The 25,338-nt window shown below is 36.3% G+C and overlaps 2 protein-coding genes and 1 pseudogene across 10 annotated transcripts in view; 1 reads left to right on the forward strand and 2 right to left on the reverse strand.

Moving 5' to 3' along the window:
- Window positions 1–15,178, forward strand: part of Esyt3 (extended synaptotagmin 3) — a 64,000-nt gene extending 48,822 nt beyond the window's left edge. The window contains exon 23 of the mRNA XM_063249069.1: window positions 14,966–15,178. Coding sequence (XP_063105139.1) covers window position 14,966 — 1 coding nt within the window. The 3' untranslated portion in view covers window positions 14,967–15,178. The remainder of the gene's footprint in view (window positions 1–14,965) is intronic.
- Cep70 (centrosomal protein 70) overlaps window positions 195–25,338 on the reverse strand; it is a 51,016-nt gene continuing 25,872 nt past the window's right edge. For 6 of the 9 annotated variants that reach the window (XM_063249071.1, XM_063249072.1, XM_013159960.2 and 3 more), the window contains 13 exons: window positions 21,538–21,707; window positions 18,076–18,132; window positions 17,034–17,121; window positions 16,861–16,949; window positions 15,209–15,283; window positions 12,710–12,815; window positions 9,737–9,904; window positions 4,298–4,444; window positions 4,039–4,207; window positions 3,602–3,716; window positions 2,436–2,515; window positions 1,606–1,704; window positions 195–883 (listed from right to left, as the gene is read on the reverse strand). In XM_063249071.1, coding sequence (XP_063105141.1) covers window positions 1,625–1,704; window positions 2,436–2,515; window positions 3,602–3,716; window positions 4,039–4,207; window positions 4,298–4,444; window positions 9,737–9,904; window positions 12,710–12,815; window positions 15,209–15,283; window positions 16,861–16,949; window positions 17,034–17,121; window positions 18,076–18,132; window positions 21,538–21,707 — 1,344 coding nt within the window. In that variant the 3' untranslated portion in view covers window positions 195–883; window positions 1,606–1,624. The remainder of the gene's footprint in view (window positions 884–1,605; window positions 1,705–2,435; window positions 2,516–3,601; window positions 3,717–4,038; window positions 4,208–4,297; window positions 4,445–9,736; window positions 9,905–12,709; window positions 12,816–15,208; window positions 15,284–16,860; window positions 16,950–17,033; window positions 17,122–18,075; window positions 18,133–21,537; window positions 21,708–25,338) is intronic. The other 3 variants (XM_013159957.3, XM_003476513.5, XM_013159958.3) reach the window with 3 other exon arrangements.
- LOC106029049 (heterogeneous nuclear ribonucleoprotein L-like) lies at window positions 23,893–25,317 on the reverse strand (annotated as a pseudogene).

Below are 25,338 nucleotides of genomic sequence, written 5' to 3' on the forward strand. Positions count from 1 at the left end.
CAGCAGTCCTCCCGCCTTAGCTTCTTGAGTGCTGGGATTACAGGCGTGCACCACCATGCCTGAGAGGCTAGTACTCTATGTAAAACACACAAAGGGTAAAATCAGGTGCCCAAGGAAAGCTCAGCCTAGGAAGTGTATAACTCAATATTTGTAAATAATATAAATAAGTCACTAAGAACACTTAGGTTTGGAAATATTTTTTACAAAACTTTTATTTGAGATTGAATCTCCTTATAAAAGCACATTACATGAAGACTACAAAAAAGACATTAAAAAGAGGAGCTTTTATCTAGTCACCTATTTTATTCCACGATTTCCTAGTCTAAACAAAGATACAAATTTTTTTCTTTTTTTCCTCCTTCCTGCTCTAAAAGAAAAACTGCCATGAGGGATATCTTAATAGAACACCAATTAATCCTTGCCAGGAAAGCTGACTAGACTTGGCATTCCTTTTGCCCGAACAGAAGGGAGTAAATCTTTAACTTAAATACAACTTTTCCATTATTTCCATACTCTCTCTCTCTGGGTCTTTTACTCACAAACTCTACCCTAAATTTTAAGCACTCAAGAACTGCTTAAAATATGATTAAGGAATCTAGAGTTAATTTACTAATTTACCAACTTTTTAACAACTTAGCCATTTTTTATAAAAGAATCTCAAAGTTAATAAAAAAAAACTATAAGGAGAATCACCCACTACTAAGAGGATGAATTCTGAAAGCAAATATATTTTATACCTTTTAGCTCAAGATAAGACCAAATCCATAGAATAGTTAAAATGGCAAAAATGCAATTTACACACTAAAATGATTTGATTTGTTTCAGTATGAAAGTACTTTTAATTTCTTTACTGCAGGTACAATGGCATCCAAGTCATCAATTTCTGTAATGGAAAAACAAGAATAATAAAGAAGAGAAACTTTTTCTAGTGATAAACTCAGAAAAATGAGAACTTCCATCAGTTATTTAATTTTCTCACTTAAGTCAGAATACTTGTCTAGATCCACTTATACAACAGAGAAGCTGGCTCACCATGGTAAAGTACAAGACCAAGTTATTCCTTGGTGCCCCACCCTCACCTCATTCTGAAATCAACCTGTTTTCTCACTAAATGAGAAACTTGACTTACAGAAATGCATCTTACAGAGAATACTTTATAAGAAAAAAATATTTAAAAGAATCTATTGAAAAAAGACTCTTATCTGGCACTCAGTACACCACTCTGGACTGAGTGGTAATGACATTCTGCCCAACAGATTCTAACTTTTTCAATCCTAAACATAATAATTAAGCCCATAATTTAAATTCTGACCAAAATGCAGAATTCATCTACAAAGAAACTTGGCTTTCTAAAGCAACTGATCTTATGTGAACCAGATTAAGTGTCATAATATCTGAAAGTTTCTATAAAAGAATCTAAATAAGAGTTACAAGTATACCTAATATTTGTTAATGTACAAGATGGTATTTATTAGTGACAAATACATCACTATTATGTTACTGGGCATTCTAAAGCAAGTAGAATCACTCTGTGAAACCAAGCTCTTCAGGACGTTAGCAACACACTTACACATTTACACATTTACACACTTACACATTTCATACCTTAAATTTAACTTTGCAGTTACACTTTGACTTGCCAGGACTTTTCCAGTGTATTGGCACACCTACAGGACACTCGCTGTCTCCCTTGCTCTGACAGCCCTTTAAGCAGCACCCAGAAAACCTGTTATGTTCACTAGGCTACATATTCCAGTCAGAGAGTTCATTCATTTATTAATCTTACCAAGTTGGAATCTACTTATTTCCTGTAATCCCTGTACTCAGAGGCTGATCACAAGTTTATGTCCAGTCTGGACTTAGCTATAATATGTATAGCTATAATTTAAGGACCTAATGAGATCCTGTGCCAAAAATAAAACATACAAAAGAGGTCTAGAAATGTAGCTCAGTGTGAAGGCCCTGGGTTCAATTCCAAGTACTAAGAAAAAACAAACAAAACCCCCACCTACAAGATTGGTTATTAGAGTATGACAGAAGGCCAGGCGTGGTGGGGCACACATGTAATCCCAGCACTGGGAAGGCTGGGGCAGAAGGATTGCCATAGGTTTGAGGCCAACCTGAACGACATATTGAGACCCTGTCTCAAAAAAAAAAAAAGGAGAGAGAACAGGACAGAGCCAGAGATGGGCAGTCCCTGTCTCCTTAAAGACCCATTGCTCCCATTCTGTGGACTGATCCCAAACAACTCTAACTGCAAGTGAGAAGTGTGTCTGACAGCCATAGTATCAGTGGCTTCCAGACACCTGCCAAGTACTCAATCTAAAACTACTCACCTAGCCTAAAAGCACTTTTCTCTCAAACCCACTGACATTTTAAAAGTCAAAGTCACTGACATCTTAAAAGTCAAAATTTCCCAACAACAGAGATCTTACCTAAGATTTCAAGTAGATCATTAGCAAATGCCTGAAACGCTGGGAAAAATTCCTCATGTTCTTCCAGTCTGCTGATAATGCTGTTTAAAAAACGTACAGTTTATACCAAAATTCTAATTTAAAGGTTCCTTGCACTTGATTGGAAATAGGTGGCTGCAAACAGAACATCTTCAAAGTAGAAAGAAACTATCCTAATTCAAATATAAACTACGATTCTTTGTTTTTGAATCCTCTGTTCACCTAATATCACTTTTCTAAAAAAGCATCTTATTATCAGCATAAATATTTGTTAAATTTATATAACATTCATAACAAAACAAATTTTCCATTCAGCTTGAGACTTCTTAGTGAACGATACTTTCATATTATTTTCTAAAAATAGGCCTTTATATCCAAAATCCAATTAAAAATGAAGAAAAAGCATTAACAGTCAGTAAATCTACCAGAGGGGGAAAAAGACCAACACCGGGATATATGTTCCTTTTAAAAGCATCAAATACCAAATAGGTATGCGCCAGATTAAGGTTCTTCCTGGAAAACCTGCAGAATATATCTTCCTATCCCATATGTTCTGTATAAAATTGGAGGTGAGAACTGGGAAAAGTTTCTTTATCTATAGCTAATACTGTCTTAATGGGGGAGAAGGCTAAGGATTGAACACAGGGTTTCGCGTATGCTAATCACAAGTTCAACCACACAGCTACACCCTAACCCCCTCAATATTTTTAAGACCTCAGATTTTATGTTAGTAATGCCCAGTCTTTTTTAAAAAAACCCTTAACATTTGTCTTCTAATCAAATAATATGTATACATGTATCATTTTCTAATCAAATATATGTATTTGTGTATAATGTTGGCAATTATTCAGTGGTCTATGATGAATCGTAAAATAGGACTTCCTAATATAATTAGAACTCCCATGAAGTAGTTTAAAGATCTGAACTTCATCATATGTAATTTTCCTTGAGAACAGGAGTATGTTGAAGAGTATCTGACTCACTCTATGGGCCTACAATCTACTTTATCTTGAATACTTGGCATTTTCTCTGTTCCTAAGGTGTGAGATTATGCTCTTCCAGACAGAGAGGGTAAATAACATGAAGGTTTGCATGTCTTTAATTTCACCATTTTAAGCATTCTGAATGATTATTTTTCAAACAAATACCTTTGGAGGTCTTCGGGTCCTAATACTTGTTTAACCTGCTCATTCACATCCTCATTAATCAGCCTACACAATTTTCCAACTGTGCTTACCAGCACACACAATGAGGATGAACTATCTGCAAAAGAGAAATAATAATATAAGACTTTATTTTTTTGCTTTTTTTTTTTGAGACAGGGTCTCACTATGAAGAGTTTAGACTGGCCTTGAACCCACTTTGTAGCACAGGCTGGCCTCGAACTCACAGCATTCCTTCTATCTCAGCCTCCCAGTACTGGGATTAAAATAACACATTTCAAGAGACAATTTCCAAAATCAGTGCAGCTATCAAACATTTTGTTTCAGTTATCCTCAATTTTTACTTTAAAAAATTTTTATTTTTTTATGATTTATAAGAAATATTTCTTAAATGGGAGCTAAAAGTGATAAAAGGTCATCACCTAGTTCTAGGAGTTCTTGGAGGTTCCTCACAGCATTGTTCATTTCTCCAAGCCTACTATAAACTTCATTCATTCGGGGATAGACTCCATTTAAAGAAGGTACATCAAATAACTTTTGGAAGTGAGAGACAATAGCTTGCAAAGTTTGAAAGTTTGGCGTGTTGCTATCCTGTTGAAAAGCAGCAAAAAGTTCAAAATAATCCCAAACAGATCATCAAAAACTTCAAAGTGTGAGCCTTTAGTAAGAATTAAGTATTACCTTTTTCTTATTTTCAGCTTCTTCCAACATGGCATCTACCATAAACAGCAGGTCTTCAACTCTGACGCCTTCACTTACATCCTGTTTCTTAAAGTTATGCCAAGGCACCAGTTCTGTAGATAGTATTTTCAAGGACTTATACAAATCCTTTAAACAAAACAAAACCTAGATGCTATTATTATTTTAATAAACAGTTCCAGCATTTTCCAGCTTACCTGCCTACTTACTCTTGCCATTGGATGTGCTCTCTCAATTTTCATTTTATTGTGATAAAATATACATAGTTCACAGTTTTTGCCACTTTTACATATAAGTTATGTGATATTCAACAGATTCATCATTTTGTTTAACCATCTTCACTACCCATTCCCCATCTCTTTGTCTTGTAAAATGGAAACTTGCTACCCATTAAATTACTCTTTTTCTCTTCTCTTAGCAACCACTGTTCTCTCAGTCTGTGATCTTCTCTACTGTAATAGTTATATAAATGAAATCATATGGTATTTTTCTTTTGATGACTTCTTTCACTTAGCATAATATCCTCATAATATTCACTCAATGTTGTGGTATGGATTAGAATTTGCTTCATTTTTGTGACTCAGTAATATTCCTGTAAATAAAGTAACTCAGTCAGGAGTGGTGGCACATAATTGTAATCTCAGTACTTGGGAGGCTGAAGCAGGAAGATCACCACAGGTTCAAGGCCAGCCTGGACTACATAGTGAGTTAGTTCAAGCCCAACCTGAACTATATAGCAAGACCCTATCTTAGAGAGAGAGAGAGGGAGAAAGAGAGACAGACAAAGAGAGACCAAGAGAGACTGAGAGAGACAGAGACAGACAGAAGGACACTGAGATTCTAAGCAGATTGAGTGATAAACAGCAAAGAAACAGCCTCTCTGAGATTTGGCGCCTACACACTGTAATGTAACAACCTGAAGAGGAGGAGGAGGAGGTAAGTGGGGTCTACAAGAACCAGCAAGCACCTGAAGCAGAAACTGAAGCCCACAGGGAGAGTGAAGAGAGAAGAGTGAAAGCAGAAGAAGGTGGCAGGTGGTGTATTTTCCCTGAGCCCTGATTTGCTGAAAGTGAGGAGCAGCTTGAATCTGCAGACTCACAGTGAATCCTGGTGACATCTGAGGCCTCCACAGTGAAACACACCAGTGGCATGGAGCACAGATGCAGTGGCTGCTGATAATTGCGGTTTGGTCGTCCCCCAGGAGAGTGTGACTGGTGCTGCCATCTTAGAGAGGGGCCGACAGGACTCAGAACGCAGAGCCACTATAGGCTGGCTCCATCTAGCCTCTCCCAGTGTCCGTGGGAGGTGGAACCAACTGCAAGTCAGCACAAGGTCAAGGAGCACAGTTCAAGGTGGCAGGAGGTACTCCGTGTTGCAGTCTGAACAATGCACACTCCAGCCCCACACTCAGAAGCCAGCCTGAACTTCAGAGGAACTAAAGAGGCAGGCTTGCTGGGTTATTCACTACCCTGCCTTAAACCTATCACTGGCTTGCTGGGATTAATCAGCACAGATCTGGGCTCTTCTGCCTACTTGGTCTACCAGGCACAGCAGAGACATGCCCTGAAGTGGATGTCTCCTTTTTTGTTTTTGTTTTTGAGTATGAACACTGTTTCTGGTTTATTGTTGTTCTGTTCTTTTTATTTCTTCTTTCTCTTTCCCTCCTGCCTTCTTCACTAGTTTCCCAAAGTCCACATGATCATCCTTTGTCCTCCAGCCTTGCTTCTAATCTCTTCCTCTTGTTTCTCTCTCTCTTTCATCCCCCCACCCCCCTCACTCTCTCTCTTTACCTATAACTTCCTTTAAATTTCTCCCCGAGGGTAAAATTATCATAGTGAGTGATGTCCACCTATCTATTATTTGCAATTTTCTGGTTTGTTTTAGATTTTGTTATATAGGCACAAATTAATTCATGTGGTTAAAGGTGGCAAATTAACAGTTACCACAGTTTGTCACTTTCTAGGCTGTGTTTACATTAGCTAAGGTGACATAATTCTGATTAGCTGTTCTTTCTGGCATACCAAGACTGAGACTGTCTAACCATCATAAACAATACTTTAGGCCAGTGCCAAAGAACCAGGGGCTGGGCCACATAGGCAGCAACTTCTCATCCCAGGTAGGGGGGGTCTGTCTCTCCCTCTCTCCCTCTCTCTCTCTCTCTCTCTCTCTCTCTCTCTCTCTCAACAGGTACGATCTTGCAACAGACTTAAAACCCAAAAGCCAGCTACACCTGGAGGACACCTCTGAGAAAATATCAGAAAATGCAAAGATATCCCTTGTTGTTGGGTAGGAAAAACAAATATAATAAAAAGTGCTGTACTTAAAAAATTGTTAAACAGATTTAATGCAATCCCAATCAAAATGCCAATAGCATATCTTACAAAATTAGAGAAAACCCTAAATTCTTTTGGAACCAGAAAGAGACTTTGAATAGTAAAAGCAAATTGTGGGTAACAAAGGCAAGGCAGGGGCGTTATAATACCTGATTTGAAATTATACTATGAAGCTACTGAGATAAAAATATGGTACTGGAAAAAAAAAAAAAAGACCCAAGGATCAATGTAACAGATTTAGAAGATGCAGAAACAACTCCAAACACACTCAGCCACCTTTTGTTTGATAAAGGGGCCAAACACCTTCACTAGAAGACAGCCTCTTTAATAAGTGGTGCTGGGAAAACTGGCTTTCCACAGGCTGAAGTTTAAAACCAGACCCATATCTATTATCTTGCACTAAACTAAAATCAAAATGGATCAAAGATTAAATATTAAATATTCCGCTGGAAGGTAGAATAAGTAGAACTCTTGAATACATCGGTCTAAGCAGAGACTCTATTAGTAAGACCCCAGTCACACGGGAAATACCACAAAGGATCAACTGAGATTTCATCTTATTACAAAACTTTTGCACAGCAAAAGAAACCACTAACAGAGTGAAGACACAACCTACAGTGTGGGCAAATATTTTTGCCAGCTGTTCCTCATACAAAGGACTAATATTCAGAATATACAAAGAACCTAAATCATATTCCCCAAATTCAAAGACCCATCAAAAAAGGCCATCTGAAATGAACAGACACTTCTCAGATCAAGAAATACAGGCAGTAGTATATGCAAAAATGTTCAGTATCACTATTTGAGAGATGCAAATTAAAACCTTAGGATTCCATCTCACCCTAGAAAGAATGGCTATCATCAAGCAATCCACCAATAACAAATGCTGGTGGAGCTGTGAAGAAAAACAACCCTTCTCCAGTGCTGTTGGGAATGCAGACTGGTGTAACCACTGTGGCATATCAGTGTGAAGACTGCTCAAAGACCTAAAACTCAGCTATTCCCTTTCTTTGTATCTTCCTGAAAGAATTAAAAGCATTACACAATAGCAATATATGCACACCCACTATTTACAGTAGAACAATGTGTGACAGCTAAATGCTGGAATCAGTCCAAGTGCCCACCAACCAGTGAATGGATACAGATGTGGTTTTTAATACAACGGAGTACTACTCTGTCATAAAGAAGAACATGCTTGAGACATTTGTAGCTAAATGGCTGTACCTTGAGACTGTACTCTTTAGTAAAATAAATCAGACACCCACATTTAAATACTGCGTTGTTTCTCTGGTGTAAGAAACTGAAAGAATAAATGAGGCTCAAAATACATAAAAGATACTGGGAAATGGGAAGAAAATGTTCAAAGGGGAAGGGGAACAAGGTGAGGGGAGAAGAGAAGGAAAGAAGGGACAAGAAAATAGAAGAAAAATGCAAACAAAGCTTTTGTAATAAGGAGGGAAAGAGGGGTAAGAAGGGACGGGGAAGGGGCGATGGGACAAAAAGAGGCCAGATATGTCATGCACAGCTACAAACTCCCTATGATGAGCGCTGTCACTGTGTATATCTAAAGTGTATCAATAAAATTGAAAAAACAACAGATGATAACTCTCATGCACTGCTGGTGGGAATGCAAATTACTTTAGCTATTATGGAAAATATTATGGAGGTTCTTTTAAAAAAACTGGAAAGAAAGCTGTCATACAATTCAGCAAGCCTACTACTGGGTACATATCCCAAGAAAATGAAATTAATACATCAGAGAGACACCAGCACTTACATGATTACTGTGGCATGATTCACAATTGCCAAGATACGAAATCAACCTACGTTTCCAACAAGAGATGAATGGATACAGAAAATACGGTGTATAAATACAACGGAATACTATTCAGCCACAAAAGAAGAAAATTCTTGTTGCTTGCAACAACATAGATGGAACTGGAAGACATTGTAAGTAAAACAAACCCCAGATGCAGAACAATAAAACCACATGTTCTTATTTACAGAAATTAAAGTTGTTTTTTTTTTTGTCTTTTTCATTTTTATCGGTACCGGGGATCGAACTCATGACCACCTGCTTGCAAGGCAGGTGCTTATGCCACTGAGCTAAATCCCCAGCCCCATGTTGATCTTGGGGAAGGGAGAAGGGGAAAAAGAAGTAAAAAGAATTAAGATGTGTTATATGGATGTACCAACTCCCTATAATGAATGCCGCCATTATGTACTACAAACATGTACTAATAAAAAAATAAAAAGCTCCCTAGTATCTTGATATAAAAAACAAATAAAAATAAAAACCTAAATAAAATAAAATGTTGATCTCATAGAAGTAAAGCAGGGGTAGTGGTTTTCAGAGCCTGGCTAGGATGTGGGTAAAACTTACAGAGATGATGGTTAATGGGTATAGGGTGCACCTGGACAGCAGGAATAACTTTGATTGTTCTATAACACAGCAGGATAACTAAAATTGACAACCGGCTAGTAGCAGGGTTAGTTGCCCAGGCTGGGTTCAAACTTAGGATCCTCCTGTTTCAGCCGCTGGGTTGGGATTAAAGCATGCACCACTATGCCCAACAGTAAGTGAACACATTTTAATCTCCCATGATAGATAGAATAATTAGTAGTAAGGTTGGATGCTAGTTGACTATTACCTGCTCTGAAAAATAGACAAACATAAACTTAGCTCTGAGAGAAGAAAAATACAATGTGAAGAAAAGAAAGATTCCCAATTAAAAGGAAATGAATATGATATTATGTCTGGATAGAAAAATCCAGGAAAATCTACAACATGGAAATATGAATAGAAGTGAAATAAAGGTAGAAGAGAACAGCCTAGAAGTATAAAATTGGATCTTCTACAGATTTTCAATGAAGCAATGGGCCTAAAACATCTCTTGGTAGAACTTTAGAGGTAAACTTAACAGTAATGATAACATCATATTGATACTATTTAAAATCAATATGCAATATAGTTCTAGATAAGCTAAGCTTTTATAGCTTTATAAACAGCAAAAGCCAAGTCTTATAAATAAGGTCACCAAAAGTGCAGCAGATTTTCAAAGCATGTAAAGAATATTCAAACTCTTACCTTCAGGGATGTCAGTTCATCTGCCCACATTTCTATTATAGGAACAAGATGTTCAAATCCATAGTCTTGAACAAAGTCTTTGTTAAAATGCTGGGATTCTTTGCTCTGTTTATAAATTATTACTGGAGCTCTTGGATTGTGAATAATTGAATTGATGCTACATAGTACCTTCAAAAGAAGATAATATTTTGAGTTAAAATATTTATCCTAATTCTATGAAGTGACAGACATTAAAAGAATGTTTTCTTTATATTTCAACATGACACCATTTTCAGAGCGACTAAGTTCAGGTATTAAGAAACTCTTTAACACATTCCTGCTGGCTTGTACCATCACTGTTTAAAGCTGCCCGGCAATGAGACATGAGATTTATGACTGCCTTGTGAACATGTTAATAAAATTGATATTTGTAATCTGTTGGTAATACAGTAGTTTCATTAACATGTTAAATATATAACCAAATAAAACCAAAAACTTCACAGAAAAACTAAAATGAATTTGACTTGATAAGCAATTATGAATAACATAATCCACATGGAGAATAATAACCACCCAGACATTCTTAGCTACATTCTCTGCATTTCTGTTTCTGTCCCTCATATTTAAGCTAAGTAACAATACTAAGAAGGGCTTTTCCGGGCTGGCTTTAGCCCAGCGGTTCCTTCGAGTCTGGCTTCCCAACCGCCCGGGCCGATTAGTCCGGTGGTTCGAGACCCCAGGGTGCTCTCCAGTCCTTTTTTAAAAAAAAGAAGGGCTTTTCCAATGTTATATAACTTTAATTGAAGTTCACAGTGAAGACATTTACTAATTAAGTCTCATATATTCTAAAGAGAAGTCATGGACACATCATGTAGATTTGGGTAAGAGGTGATCAAATTAACTCTAAATGGTGATCCAAGAAAACGTTAGATGTTCATTAGACAGGCTCATCAACAAAGTGTCTTTAAAAGAATAGACAGAACTAATGAAAAACACTGTTGCTCTTTTCTTCCCATAGAAAGCTACACAAGCAGGTCTTTTCATAATCTGACTTTGAATATTTATTTATAAGCAATTTTTTTTCAGTGCAGGAGGGTACGTTTCAATATTTGACTTCTCTACTTAAATTTGTCTATGAATACCATTTTAATTAAAATTCTTCTACTACATTAGAAGCAGTAGTATCCTTTTGCACCTGCCATGCCAAAGGTCAAGAAGGTGGCAGGAGAACTCAAAGGGAACAGGGAACTGATACTATCCAAACTTCAGGAAATCAAAGGTACTTCTCATGAGAGTAATAGTAAGCTAAGTGTTATTACTTGCATGTTTAGCAGTTTGTATACATACTTTGTCTTAGACTGTTGGAAAAAATGATCTCAATTATTTCTGTTTATATTCTTGCATATTTGCACTTGGACATGACTCTGTGAGTCTGGCCTGGTTCTGGGCCTGGACTGGACCCTTGGAATGTGTCTGAATGTTATGCCAGCTCAAAGCCCAATTCTCAAGAGGGCTTGATCACTTTTGCTTTTGCTCTCTGCACTCTGTTGCTGACATATGTCAAGCCCAGATTGGACTGCTAGATAATGAGACACGTGGACCAGTCAGCCTCATTGCTGTGAGGCAATATTCACTGAACTCCCAGAAGCAGAGCCACTATACTGACTTGTATCTCACAGCAGATGCACAGCCAACATCACCCGAACTACCTAGTTGTTGAAGTACATTAATATTAAAAGTGCACAACAAAAAGGCTGTCTCTTTACATTGTGATGGGGTAAAAATACATTCTGGCCAACTAGACATTCTGGTAGAGTTAAGCTTTACTTTCAAAAGAAATGATTGCCTAAGACTAAAGGACCTGGGGGAAGTGAGGAATTCCTAAGAAGTCACCTGGAAAATGTACTGCTCACAAAATGAGTACTGCTATAGTCCCTAATTAGTGGACAGGAAATAACTAAACAAATATATACAGAGGCTGACAAGTTCTAAGATTTAGTTAGCAAGCAGAGATCCAGGATTACTGATGTATAGTTGTATTACAATACTTTTGAAGTGCTAATGTTTCAATTCAAGTCCAAAGGTGGGAAAAAAATGATGCCAAAGACAGCTAGGAAAAACAACCTCCTTCTTACTAATAGATAACTAGATGATTTCAGAAAGGTGCCTTGACCCATTCACAATAGCAATAAAAGCTGTTAAATATCTAGAAAACAAGCCTAACAAGAAATACATGAGAACTAAATTTAAATGTTAAACTTTATTGAACACTATGAAAGAGATCCTCCAAAAATCAGACATGTTTCTCAATAGGATGATTCAAAACTGTAAAGATATGACTTCTCCAAATATCAATCTGTAAAGTCAATCCAATGGGATTTATTTTCTAATTTGAAAAACTGTTCATCCCGAAGGAAATATTAGTTTTTATATATTGCCAATTAATTCAAAATTTAAAAGCCTATGTAGGCTCAACGAGGATGAGTGCAGGTCTGGTTCAAACAACCTGACTTAATTGCTCATCTATTCAATAAGTAATCTATAAACCAGTAAGGTTAGATTCCCTGTGATATCACATAGAAAATTAAATTTGACATGGATTAAATATCCAAACAAAAGCAAAACTACAAAAGAAAGCTACAAAAATAATTTACTTACGAAATAGCAACAATGAAAACAAAGGGAAAATAGCTTTGAGGGGAGCATTATCTTTTAAAATTCCTAATCAATACTTTTCCCTGCCATTACTATCTAGAGAATACAATGTAACAATGCTATCTGCATAGCATTTATGTTGTATTTGGTATAAAGATGCTATTTTACGTACATTTATTTGAGCATATGCAGATTTTGGTATTCACATGTATCATGAAGCTAACCTTCCACATATACCAAGGGACAACTATACAAGTATTCCTCAAGTGCTAATTAATCATACTGTAACCCAAACACAGGTCCATCATAAACATCACTGTTTTTTCAGCTATTCAATACCTGAAAGTATCTCTGGTCAATTAAAGCCTGTTGCTGGTTTTCTTTGTTGGCTTCATCTTTTTTCTCTGTGTCCTCAGTTTTTGTATAACTGATTAGCTCCTGTAGTCTAAAGGAGAGAGAAAAAAAATCAAAATAATACAAATGCTTTCCTAGACACTAGATTAAGATGATAAACTAAGTCAGTGATCCAGATGACCTTCCAAAAACCTTGACATTTTATTTTTATGTGTGTGCAATGTGTATATATGTATTTGTGCATAAAGAAAAATTTAAGTCAGTGGCACTAGAAAACAGTAAGGTCCTCCCAACAGACTGTAAATTAAGAAATCCCTGCAAAGTGACCACAGGGGATCTGACTGAAGAAAAAAAATTTTTCTAATCACCCTTTAACACCAATGAAAAATAGTTTGATAAAGAAATACGACAAGACATGAAAATAATTTCCACCCCAAGGTGCTCCAAGCTTAGAGGATATAAGAAAAGGGGAACAATCAGCATAAGCAGGACAAGCGTTTGAGCAGTGAAACAGGAAGACTGAAACCTTCTGTCTAACTTGCCTTCTGAGGTATCTATTGCAATGTGACTTGTATAATATGCTGCTGAACATTCCCTCATTTCCTCTCGAATTGGTGCTTCAGAAACCTGTGTTGCGACAGCCTCAGTGCTGGCAAACTTATGGCAAGAGTGTTATCTGTTTTCCTTCTAAGACAAAAATATGAGTTATTTTTTTCTAAACTAAAACTTCAGTTTTCAGGTTTAACTGCAATGTTGGTACTTTGCAATAAATAAGCAGGTTTTGAGTTGCAGTTTGGGCATTTGTCTCCATAATTTGCAAACACTGGACTAGGTGATACCCATAAATATGTTATGTTTTGTATTCCCCAAAGCAATCCACAGGCTTGCAGGATACAAAAGCTCCCTAGTAGCTCAGAAATACTGCACGTTTAATGCAGATACTTATTCTATATAGCCCGGGGCAATGGCTATTTCTCTGTAGACTCTGAGAACGTCAGAAAACTGCACATCCAATTAAAAATATGCTGTGCTCTTCCTGAGTTAAAAACATCATACCACAGTAATATGCATCACATGTTTATATAGCAGCACAATTTATATTACCTGGATCTTGGAAACAGCCCACATATCCATCAAAAGATGAATGGATAAAGAAAATGTATTTATATATAATGGAGAACTACTCTGCCATAAAGCATCTTTAAAACAACAACGAAAAGCATAAAAATGAAAAAAGAAAGTTGTACCAAATAGTGAAAAGGACACTTGTTTACAATATGAATGTTGAAATAAAAGAGGGCAGACCATCGATTTGTTCAGCAGTTGAGAATGTACACACTGGGTGACTCTGAGCCTGCCCATCAGTGATTACAGCCAACCAATCATAAAACACTATCAGTTCTACCGCCAGTATTAGTCCAATTCTGAACACTTCCAGGCACCTTTACCACTGCCATCACTGACCATATCACAATTTCTCCCTCTTGTCCACACTCATACAGTAGCTACTTTCCCATTGTTTTACATTTAGTACTTATATTGAAATGTCTCATTTATTCCTCCATTACCCTTTTCTCTTTGGGACATCTCTATGAGGGTGGGGACCTTTTCTATTTGGCTTATTTCTGCAACAAGAATCTAGAATGCCAAGCAGATTACATTCTACATGTACTCAAGACATCAAGCAATAATGGAAAGGCAAAAATTATTCACTGAATAATGAATGCATCCTTTCCAAATCTACTTTTTATTTTTCCTCCCAGCTATATTAATTTAATAGTTAATTCCTGGATGCTCACATTTGCCTTTCATTGTGATACGTGTTGCCACAAGGAGGAAAGACAGCTCTCTATGAAAACTGAATAAAGATATACTGATACAACTCTCTCACATATTTAATGCATATGTTAGCTCACAGAATTTCAAAATATTTCATTCCAATGTCCTCAAATTATTCAAACAATAAACATATAATATTTAGGATATACTTCTCCTATTATTTGAAGATCAACTTTTGAATGTTTGCTTTTCAAAGCCAGAGAGAATAAAAGTGGTGAAGAATGGTTCATTTGATGCCTTCTGGTACCAAGTGACAAGACTTACTTTAAAATCTTCAAATCATGACTATGAACAAGAAAAATTGGGAATTTGTCATCTGTAATTTCACTGATTCTCTTGCAATTCATTATTTCTAAAGAATTTTCTATTTAAAATCTTTTTCCTTTTCCCCTATTACACTAGACAACTACCTTTTCCTTGTTTGCACTGAAGATGAACATACAGCCAAATCCAATACACTGGATGTTGCTTTACAACTGTGAAATGAGAAACATCCCCCTTTAATGTCATCTCCTCCACGTGGGTGATAATTCCAGACTCACATGCTACTGTGAGTTAGCATGAGGTAAGCTGATGGGTAAGTAAAAACAAACTACAAAAGGCCAAACCCTAATAAAAGCTGTAACTTTATTAAAACATAGTTACTTTATGTTTTTCTTGAGGGCTTTCTCCAGTTTCTTCACTTGTTGTTTATAAAGTCTTAATTCATGTTGTGTGGGCCTGTAGAAAATAAAAGAATGCATTCAATTTATTGGCTAAAACTACATAAATACTTGCTACTTGATTCAAATAACATTCTTAAAATATCTCATGACTGTTAATGAGGTGTTTTCTGGCCACTTGGATTTTTTTTTGCATAATTCCTTATTCAATCTTTTTCTCTTTTTTGGTAATTTAGTATTTGATTTTATAGTGAAATACTTCAAATATACAGATATTAAGAGCATATTATAATAAATCCTCACTTATCTACACTTAGCTTTATAAAACGCTGAGATTTGTTACAAATCTTTGATTAAAACAAATACATACAAAAAACTCAATGTGTCCCTCAATGTTATTATTCTCCTTTTTAGCCACTATCCTAAAGTCACTTTATTATTCCTGAACATGTTCTTAATTTTTACTATATATTTATATAATCATAAACTTAGACCTTATGTTAGGACAGGCTTTTAGACTTTATATAAATTTTACAATTTATGTTTATGTTACAAACTGTTAATGGCCCTTTTCCATGAAAGTGTAAGCTTCAGGGGCAGGGAATGTAGCTCATGGGCACAGCACTTCCCTGGTACACACAGGGCACTGAGCTCAATCCCCTGCCTAGCTGAAAACAAAATATAAGCTTTATGAGAAGCGAGGGTCACTGTTTTATTCTAGAGCTTGGGACACTGGCTGACTAGTGAGAAGTCTTGGTAATGTTCCTTTCTCACTAGTCCTTACTAGTCAGTGTGATGTTACCCTCTTGGACCTATTCCATTCTGCATATGGTCTTCTGTTGTGTTATTTTTCTTGTTCTCCCCTAACACAGAGATAAAAAGAAATCACACGACATCCTAAAGCAACTTGGGAATGAGAAATTCATGGGTATAATATTGGATCCAATATAGTAAATAATAATTTATTTTAAAATCACTTAAATTTCAAAATGTTTTTATCTAAGTATGTGATGTGATAGACATGTTAATTTGCTTATTACACAATGCATTCATAAATCACATTGCTTTGTACTCCATAACATATGCAACTATAATTTTTTGATTTGTAGTTTCAAATTTTAAATTTAAAAAATTATCCTGAGTCAAAGAAAGCAAAAAAAAAAAATGTTACATGCCTCCATTTATAAAAAGTACAGGAAGTACAAGTTAATATAAAACTAATGTAAAAATGACAGATAACAGATCAGGAAGAAGAGATTACAAAAGGGACAAGAGAAGACTTTTAGATGATTATTTTAATCACTGCCTCATGGGAGACGTACATCAAAACTTTTACATTGTGTAATTTGAATGTATGCAATGCATTGTACATTAATTATACCTCAACAGAGCTAATTTTAATCTTTGAAATTCTAATCACTTTTATCTTCAACATGGACTCCTGTTTTCTTATTTCTCTTGCCCATCAATGAGTTCTTAGTCCATCATTTATAATGAGACATATGACTACAATGAATATGAGTTTGAAGTACTCAGGATTAGTTTCAGAGTAACAAGTCTAGCATGATTCATATAACATTTCAACTACGTATGTGCTTTTAAACAGTAAAGAAACATTACTTGAGCTTTTCTCACCTGTTTTCTAAATCTTTTTGGAGTTTTAGCTTTTCACTTAAAAGTGCATCAATCTTAGAATTTGATTCCTTGAGTTGATTCTGTAATGACTAGAACACATTACACAGAAAAATAATTAACTTTCCTAGGTAATTATTTTACTTCAGGAAAAAGATTTGGTATTGTTTTCATACCATTAGAAGGCCTTTGTAAGGTCGTGAAACATTAAGATTTCTGTAATCCTTTTCTTCTTCTGATTGACTTTCATCTTTTCTATATTGCCTATGAAAAGACATATGCAATGTATTTCATGAAACATCTACCTCTGAAGAAAAATACCAAGCTAATAAAAATTAAAGCAATCTACTAAGTGTTTAATAAACGTTAATTATGCTACAATTAAGCCAAACTTCCTCAGTCTCAGAGAATATTAGAACACACTTCTACCTATTATATGACATATCTGTTTACTATTCCTCTACTTAGAATGTATGAGGACCAGAATTTAGGTTTGTTCAACTTTTTCTCATTGCCTAGAAGATAATGAAAAAAACACTTGGTGAATAAACATAACATGTGAAACACCCACGGCCTAAATTGCCAGGTTCTAGGAAATCACTATATCAATCCCGATGACCACCAGGTGTGATGGCACACACCTGTAATTCCACCACTTAGAAGGTTTGAGGCTGGGGGATTACTGTTGAGTCCTAGGCCAGGCTGAACTACACAGTGAAACCCTTTCTCAAAACAACAGCAAAAATAAAAAACCAAAAAAAACCTCAGTATTTTCATGAACACTGTGCTATGTTGTATGGTAATCTCTAGCTAAGCTATGGCCAATAAGCATTTGAAATACTACTTATACAACTACAGAACTGAACTTTTTAATCTCACTTTAATTAAACTTTAAATTCAAAAGTAGCAGTAGTATTTTACTCATAAAACCCAAGCAGAAGATAACTAAAGAAAAGGATAAACTTTTTATTTTATGCTTTTTCAGATTTTACCTATCCCTTAACTGAAGCACAATTCACATCTGCTTTAGTTGGTTCCCTGGTCACTCCATGGAAAATTCTCCTGCTCTAAACCCCTATATATTGCTGTATATAGTTTTTTGTAAACTCAATATGACATTTTCTATTAGTGTTCAAGTCATGTTATTTTTCTTACTCATATGTTTATTTTTTATCTTTCTTATTGGACTGGAAACTGTCAGAAGGTAATTATTCATACCTTTGTGTAAAGATTTTCCTAATTTTAGATTCATAGTAGTCAATCAAGCAAAGCAACCTAAAAGAGATAATAAATTATATCACTATTCTAATTCAAATTATAGTGAAAAAGTACAGATTATCTGGAAGGCTTAACACATTCCTGCTATGTAGTTCAGGTTGGGCTAAAACTTATGATAATCCTGCCTCAGCCTCCTGAGTGCTGCCATTACAGGCATAAACCACTGGCTCTGGCACAGGATTTTAAATTTTTAAATTTTCGCTGGAAGAAAATATAATGAAAGCCAGGCATGGTGGTGCACACCTGTAATTCAGCACTTGAGAGGGTGAGGCAGGAGGATCTTTGTGAGTTTGAGACTAGCATGAGCTACAAAGTGAGCTCAAGCTCAGCCTGAACTGCACAGTGAGACCTTGTCTCAAAAAAAGGGGTGGGCTGAGGATTTAGCTCAGTGGCACAAGCGTCTGCCTAGCAAGCGCGAGGTTGTGAGTTTGATCCTCAGTACCAAAAAAAAAAAAAAAGTCATATTTCATACTAACTTTAATAACAGATTTTACTCACATATTACACCTTAAATGTATATTTGTCTTGTCTCAATATAATTCTACATGTAGCAATTCTCTCACAAAAATATTTGCCCAAGAACGCATCTCTATAAAAATTATTCACTGCGTTATCAGTGAAAAAGATACCATGTGTCCTTCAATGGAGAAAAGGTTAAATTATGACACATTATTTCTTATACTGCATATATATGCAGTGTTGGAAGAAAAAATAACTTTCCATGTCCAAATAAGAACTGAAGGGGGAAATAATGCATAATCTACTTTTGTCTAAAAAAAGAAAACATTACACATGAATTTATATATGCACTGAAAAAGAACTCTATAGCCCTTTATCTGGGGATAAGTGTGATCTACAGGACAGTGCGTGGAAGGGCAGTGCTGCTCATCACACTGACTAACCTCAGGAGGCACTAAAATGCCAGAAGTTCATTAATGAATATGGTGATGATACAACACAATTAAGAATGTCTTGTACTGCAGACCTCATGGATTATTTGCCATTCTCATTTCGTTTTTCCTCTATGAAGAATTGTTTCTTCTATTTCCTGCTAAAATTGTACAGTTGCTAACAGTCTAGCTGAAGTTCACTCCTTTAGGAAGCCTATCTAGTGCTGGGTTCAATCTGCAGTACTAGAAAATAAAAGTGGACAATCCCTGGCCCACGCGGCAAATGTACACCTAAGTTAACCTGACTTCATCTGATGTAGCAAAGTCTCTCAGTATTTCTCTCAGCTTCTCATCTTTCATCCATAGGGCTGTTTTATGGCTTTTATTTCCCATTTGCCCTTATCTCTGTTATTTTCCTCTTCCTCCCTCTGTAACTGTCTTTTTTTTTGCCCCCCTTTCTGTTCTTCTTTACTGCCCTTTTCTTTCCTGCTTCCCTCTTTTCATTTTTTCACATCTATTGCTAACTACATTTTTATCTTTTGTTGTGAATCATTATAAACTTTTTTATCTTCACAAGAATGAAAACTGTATACATGTATATTGTCTATTGTTTCTCAGATAATCATTTAGACCACTTACAACTTTAAGTTTTTACTTGTATGTGACCTAATTTTATTTTTATAGTACAACGGAAACACCCAATCAGTATATTCTCAATCCTAGTATGTAAATACCTAAGACTGGCTAAAATGCTATCAGTTATACATTAAATAAACACAATTGGCTAAAATGTTATCAGTTATACATTAAGTAAAAAACAAAGTGCTAGCTTTTATAGAAAAAGGGAGAATGTGAATATAATACTCATACACACATAGAAAGTATTCCAACATATTTTGGACAACCATATTTTGAACGCATGCACAGTGGAATATATTACTAATATCAAAGAGCATTGCAAAGAATTTTAAATTTCATTCAATAGGTTTTTTGTTGGCAAATTTATTATTATGAAAAGTGTTACTTATTATAGAATGAAGCAAATAAGTAGTTATAATATTGTTCTTAGAAATAATGATTTTCCTTGCAGAAGAATAGTTACAGGGGTAGGCTTACAGCTCAGTGGTCAAGAGCATGTGTAAAGTCCTGGTTTCCATCCCTAACTTCACAGAAAAATAATAAAAATTTCAAAATTTTAATAATTGAAAAGTAAAATCTACAGTTTAAATTAAAATGCTATAATATTAATGTAACTTGAAAAAACATCTATACAGATTTGGTTGAACTTTTCCCCAGAAATATATAATTCCTAGATCCACTGAAAAGTTTAAAAGTCATTGACGACACAGTCAAAATGCAATTCAGTGCCCATAGAGTGGTTTTTAAAATGGTTCCTTACTAAAAGGAATCAGTTCTTTTGAGAAACAGCTGACAACTAGGGAATTATTAAGTGGAAATTTTTGGTGCTAGAAAACCTGGATAGCCAAATGGAGAACAATAAAACTAGACCCCTATCACTAATCAAAAAAATCAATTCCAAAGAGATTAAGGAGTTGAACTAGAAAACTGCTATAAGAAAACAAGACAACTGCAATATTGGATGGGCAAAGATGTTTTTTGAAGAAAACCCCAAAAACACAAGAAACAGAAACAAAAACAAACAGGATTATAGCAAATCTCAGAGATTAGACATAGGAGAAAAAAAAAAAAAAGGTCAACAGAGTGCATACAACCTACAGAAACGGAGAAAATATTTGCAAGCAGCACACCTGAAAAAGGATTGATAACCAGAAAAAACAAGGAACTCTGAATAACAGATCTCAATAGACATTTCTCAAAACAGGATATACAAGAGCTAACAAGTTTATGAAAAAAATGATTCATATCACTAACCACCAAGAAAAGAAAGTGAAAAGTACAATAAGATGTCACCTCACTCCAATGAAAGGCTATAATCAAAAAGACTAAATGTAATGAGAGCTGGAGAGAGAAAAGGAAACTTTGCACATTGTTGACGAGAATGTAAATTTACAGATATTATGGGAAGCAGTACAAAGGTTCCTCAAAACGTTAAAAGAGAACTACTATTTGACCCAGCAGTCGCACTACCAGACATATACTCAAAGGAAGTATCAGTGTGTCAAGAAGCAGCTGTACATCCACGCTTGTGCAGCATTATTTCCAAGAGCTAAGAACTGGAAACAATAGTGTCCAGAATGAATGTACAACTTTTATGTTTTTATGGGCCAGTTAAAAATTAATGTTTAAAAACAGCTCTCAAAAACTGGAAAAAAAATTAAAGAATTGGGAATTTAATTTTAAATGTTTAGTGTTATTTTTAATAAATATCTAATTTCATTCTTCAGAAAAGTGCTAAGGCAAAAGAACTGTATAGAATGAGCAAAAAGCAGAATGGAAAATCCTCCTGTTGATAAGAGACAGAACCACTCCCAACATATAATCAGGTTTTTAAAAAGTGAATCTAGCCATATTATCATATCATAAATATTACTGTTTATCCAAGACTGTGTGAGGAACTCTTTTGCAGAGATAGGCAAACACTCTGTTTTGAGTGATAACTCGTTCTTCTTCCTCTTTTTTTAATCGACAGATATCCTTTTGCAAAGAAGCAATAGTCTGATGCTGTTCCAGTTGTTTCTTCTTATAATGCTGGCATTTTGACTGTAAGAAAAAATTTAAAAACATAATTATGAAATGCACACTTAGAACATGCTGTCCTAATGACATCTTCAGTTTCTATTGAGCCATTGCATTCAAGAAATAAAAGAAGTATAGCTTATAACGGAATGCATTTAACAGTTCTTGTTTAACTACTTCTTTTGGTACCAGGGATTGAACTCGTGACCTCGCACCTGCCAGGCAAGCACTGTGCTGCTAAGCTATATCCCTGGCTCCCATTGAACAGTTCTTAAAATGGAATTAAAATATTCATAAAACTGGTAATTTTGGGCCAGGGATGTAGTACACACCTGTAATTCTAGCACTCAGAAGGCTGAAGCAGGAGGATTCCTGTGAGTTTGAGGCCAGTGTGGGCTACATAAGCCAGTTCATGGTCAGCCTACATTATATAGTGAGACTCTCCCTTAAAGGAACAAAAAATACCAAAAAAAAAACCCCCAAAACTAATAATTTTATGTTTAGGTTTAGATAGGAACAATAATCAGGCAGAGACCAATATTAAGAATGTTCAAGAGAATCAGGAATGAAAGTTAAGGTTCGTAAGTGAAGAATGAAAATGTAGAATTGCAAAGAGTGTGGTCAGCTTGGACATTCAGGCAATGTGGGAGATTGCAAACTCACAGTTAAATCCATAACCAGAAACAATCAGTATACACCCTAGGATTTATACAAGAGAACCCTAGACACTCTCTTCCCTTATTTTAAGCAATATATTATCTGTCTAGTTTCCCTATTCTATAGTTTCTGTCCCTCAGTTTGAAAGCTCATCAGCAAATTCTTGATCACTCTTATTAATATATTGTATAAAGCTCAATGATAAGCGTTTCCCTGTATGACTTGCACATTATGAACATACATTCTCTTCAAAAAAGGACACCCATATCTAAGCATGTGTACATCTGCCCACTGTATCAAGTTTGTTGAAACTTCGCAACTTTCAAAAGGATTTCATTTTCTTCTGTCAAGTGCCTCGTTGAAATTATCATTTCTCTAATTTCTTTATCTAAACTTTAAGGTTCTTCTTCCACATAGGAAATTAAAAATTAGGTTATGACTGAGCTTACTCTCCAGAATAAGAGGCCTTTACCTTAGTTTTCAAATGGTTCCTATAAACACTTTTTGAAATACTACACCCTTTATAACAGACAACCTGGGACATCAAAAAAACATCATGAACTATGACCTAAACAAACAAGACACGATAGATCAAATCTACAAAGAATTTCTATATTGGATTGGTCACACATTGACAACATAAAAACCATACTACTATATACTTAAAGAAGTATATACTTAAAGAATTCCTGTTCTGTAAATAAGATTAGGTAACTCAGACCGACCTTTCTACTGGAAAAATTTTATCAAAATGTACTTTAAAAATCTGTTTGAAAGTGCTAACAAGGCAGTGAAAATTATAGAGTTATGACTTTGGAGGAAAGGAAACAAAGTATGGAGTCCAGCTTCTGAAGCCATATAGCCTATGTTTTGAAATATCTGAAAAGGTATCATGGAAGGTGAAAGTGAACAAAGACATTTTACTATTTTAATTATTATATTCTATTTTATTTACTGTATTCTATTAGCCTGGCAGGACTATGGACAAAATTAGGCACTGTGGTCATGCAAAATGAAGATGGCCCTAGGAAAGTTCTCACTACATGCTAAGAATAAGGGTGAAATATGGGGCTGGGGATTTAGCTCAGCGGCATAAGCACCTGCCTTGCAAGCAGGCAGTCGTGAGTTCGATCCCCGGTACCGATAAAAAGGAAAAAAAAGACCAAAAAAAAAAAAAAAAGAATAAGGATGAAATAGAACTAGACCAGTTCTCTTTGGGACTGAAGCTTAGCTTCAATTGTCACAGTCTCTGAAACTGAAATAAGAGGACCCCAAAGTACTAGTGTACCTCGATACTATTAGAAGCAAACATGAGCCAGGTGTGATGGTACAAGAGCGAATACTGATGATATTAATACTCTACACCAACATGAATTGTCTTTCTCCCCATATACCTTCCAATATAGCTCAAATGTGATTTCCTTGATTTGCACCACAGACATACAAAAACAGTGTTTCTTGCTCCCAATTGAGAAATATACAGCACTAAACCATTCTAAAATTGAAAGCGATTATATACTAAAAATAGAAGAACATGTCTTTTTTTTCCCCCCCAAGCAATTTTTTTGAATTGTGCCAAGAATACATAGGCAGCACAAATGTATGAACAGGAGAAAAAAATCACATGTACAATAATTTTTAAAAAGTGAAGGTTAATCTTGGGAGATATCAGTTCCCCTCTCCCACCCTTCCAGACTTCCAGCATTTCCATGATGGTTAAGCCTCTACTAACTAGTATTAAAAAAAGGAATGCAGGAACTTTTGCAAAAAGAAAAAACAAAGAAACCCCAATGGTGAAAACAAAAGAGAACCGTTTTCCTGCTTAGGTGGCTCTTCCTGGGCCCCTGATTAGGAGGCATGCTGAGCAGTGGAGAAGCACAACTTCAGAGTGTAAGGGTATAGGCCATCTGGGTTCTTCATCTGGTAATGGCTCAGGAAGCCCAAGGTCTCCAGGGCATCACTCTTGGATTCCCACTCCAGCAGCCCAGAAGAGCTGCGCTCACTTTTGCCTGAGAATACTTTCACAGAAGTTGGTCGCTTCACTCCCAGCTCATCACAGATCTCGAAGAAGTTCTCCTCAGTCACCTCCAGGGGGCCATTGAAGAAGTGTAGCACATTGCTAGGGTGCTGGATGTGGTTCTTGGCAGCCTGCTCTGGGGTGGAGAACCGACTGTTCCTTGACTCGTTGAACTGCAAGAGCCACCTTCTAGCCCGTATGACTGACCAGGCATGATGGCTGGCTGCTTAGAGACACAGACACTCATCTTCTACCCAAACATAAAGTTGTTGCTCAGATGAGTAATAGCCTGGTCCACAGCATAGCCATCAGCCATCTCCACCACAGCAGCCCCCGGCTTGCTTTTCATGAACTTCACCTTCTCCACATTGCCATACAAGCAGAAGACATTGAAGACTCGATCACAGTTCATCTTAGATTGATCCAAGCCATAGACCATAAGCACAGGGTTGTCGGTGTGGGGACCATACTTGGGTGGTGGGGGAGGGCGTAGGGGGTGCCCACACTTGTGGCCATAGTGGCTTGGGCCTCGACAGTGACCCCCCACAGGTGGGCCTATCCTCCCTTCGTAGTGAGGTGGGGGGGCCCGTAGCCCTCATCATGGTAATGGCTGTGGTACCTACCATGGGGCCCTCCATATTCTGTGGGGTGATCTCCCAGAAGAGGGGGCTGCCTCTGGCATTTGTTGGGGTTACTGCCAGGGTCACCTTGTCCACTGAGGTTGGGATTTGTGTAGTCCCACGTATCTTGATCATTCTTGAACACATTCAAGCGCGTAGGCTTTGCATATTCAATTTTCGGAGTGCAACAGCCAGAATAAATGTCAGCCCCATTGAGCGAAGCCTCGGCTCGCTGGGCACTTTGCACAGAGTCAAATTCCACCGTGGCCTGGACTCCATTAGAAGAACATGTCTTAAGGTGTGAAATAATTTTGTCTAGGAGCATTTCATCTTGCCCATCATTCCCTTTTACCAAATAAAC

The sequence above is a fragment of the Cavia porcellus genome, unplaced genomic scaffold (genome assembly GCF_034190915.1).
Source record: "Cavia porcellus strain 051 isolate PalLab524CR breed Dunkin Hartley unplaced genomic scaffold, mCavPor4.1 scaffold_5, whole genome shotgun sequence".
Classification (NCBI taxonomy): domain Eukaryota; kingdom Metazoa; phylum Chordata; class Mammalia; order Rodentia; family Caviidae; genus Cavia; species Cavia porcellus.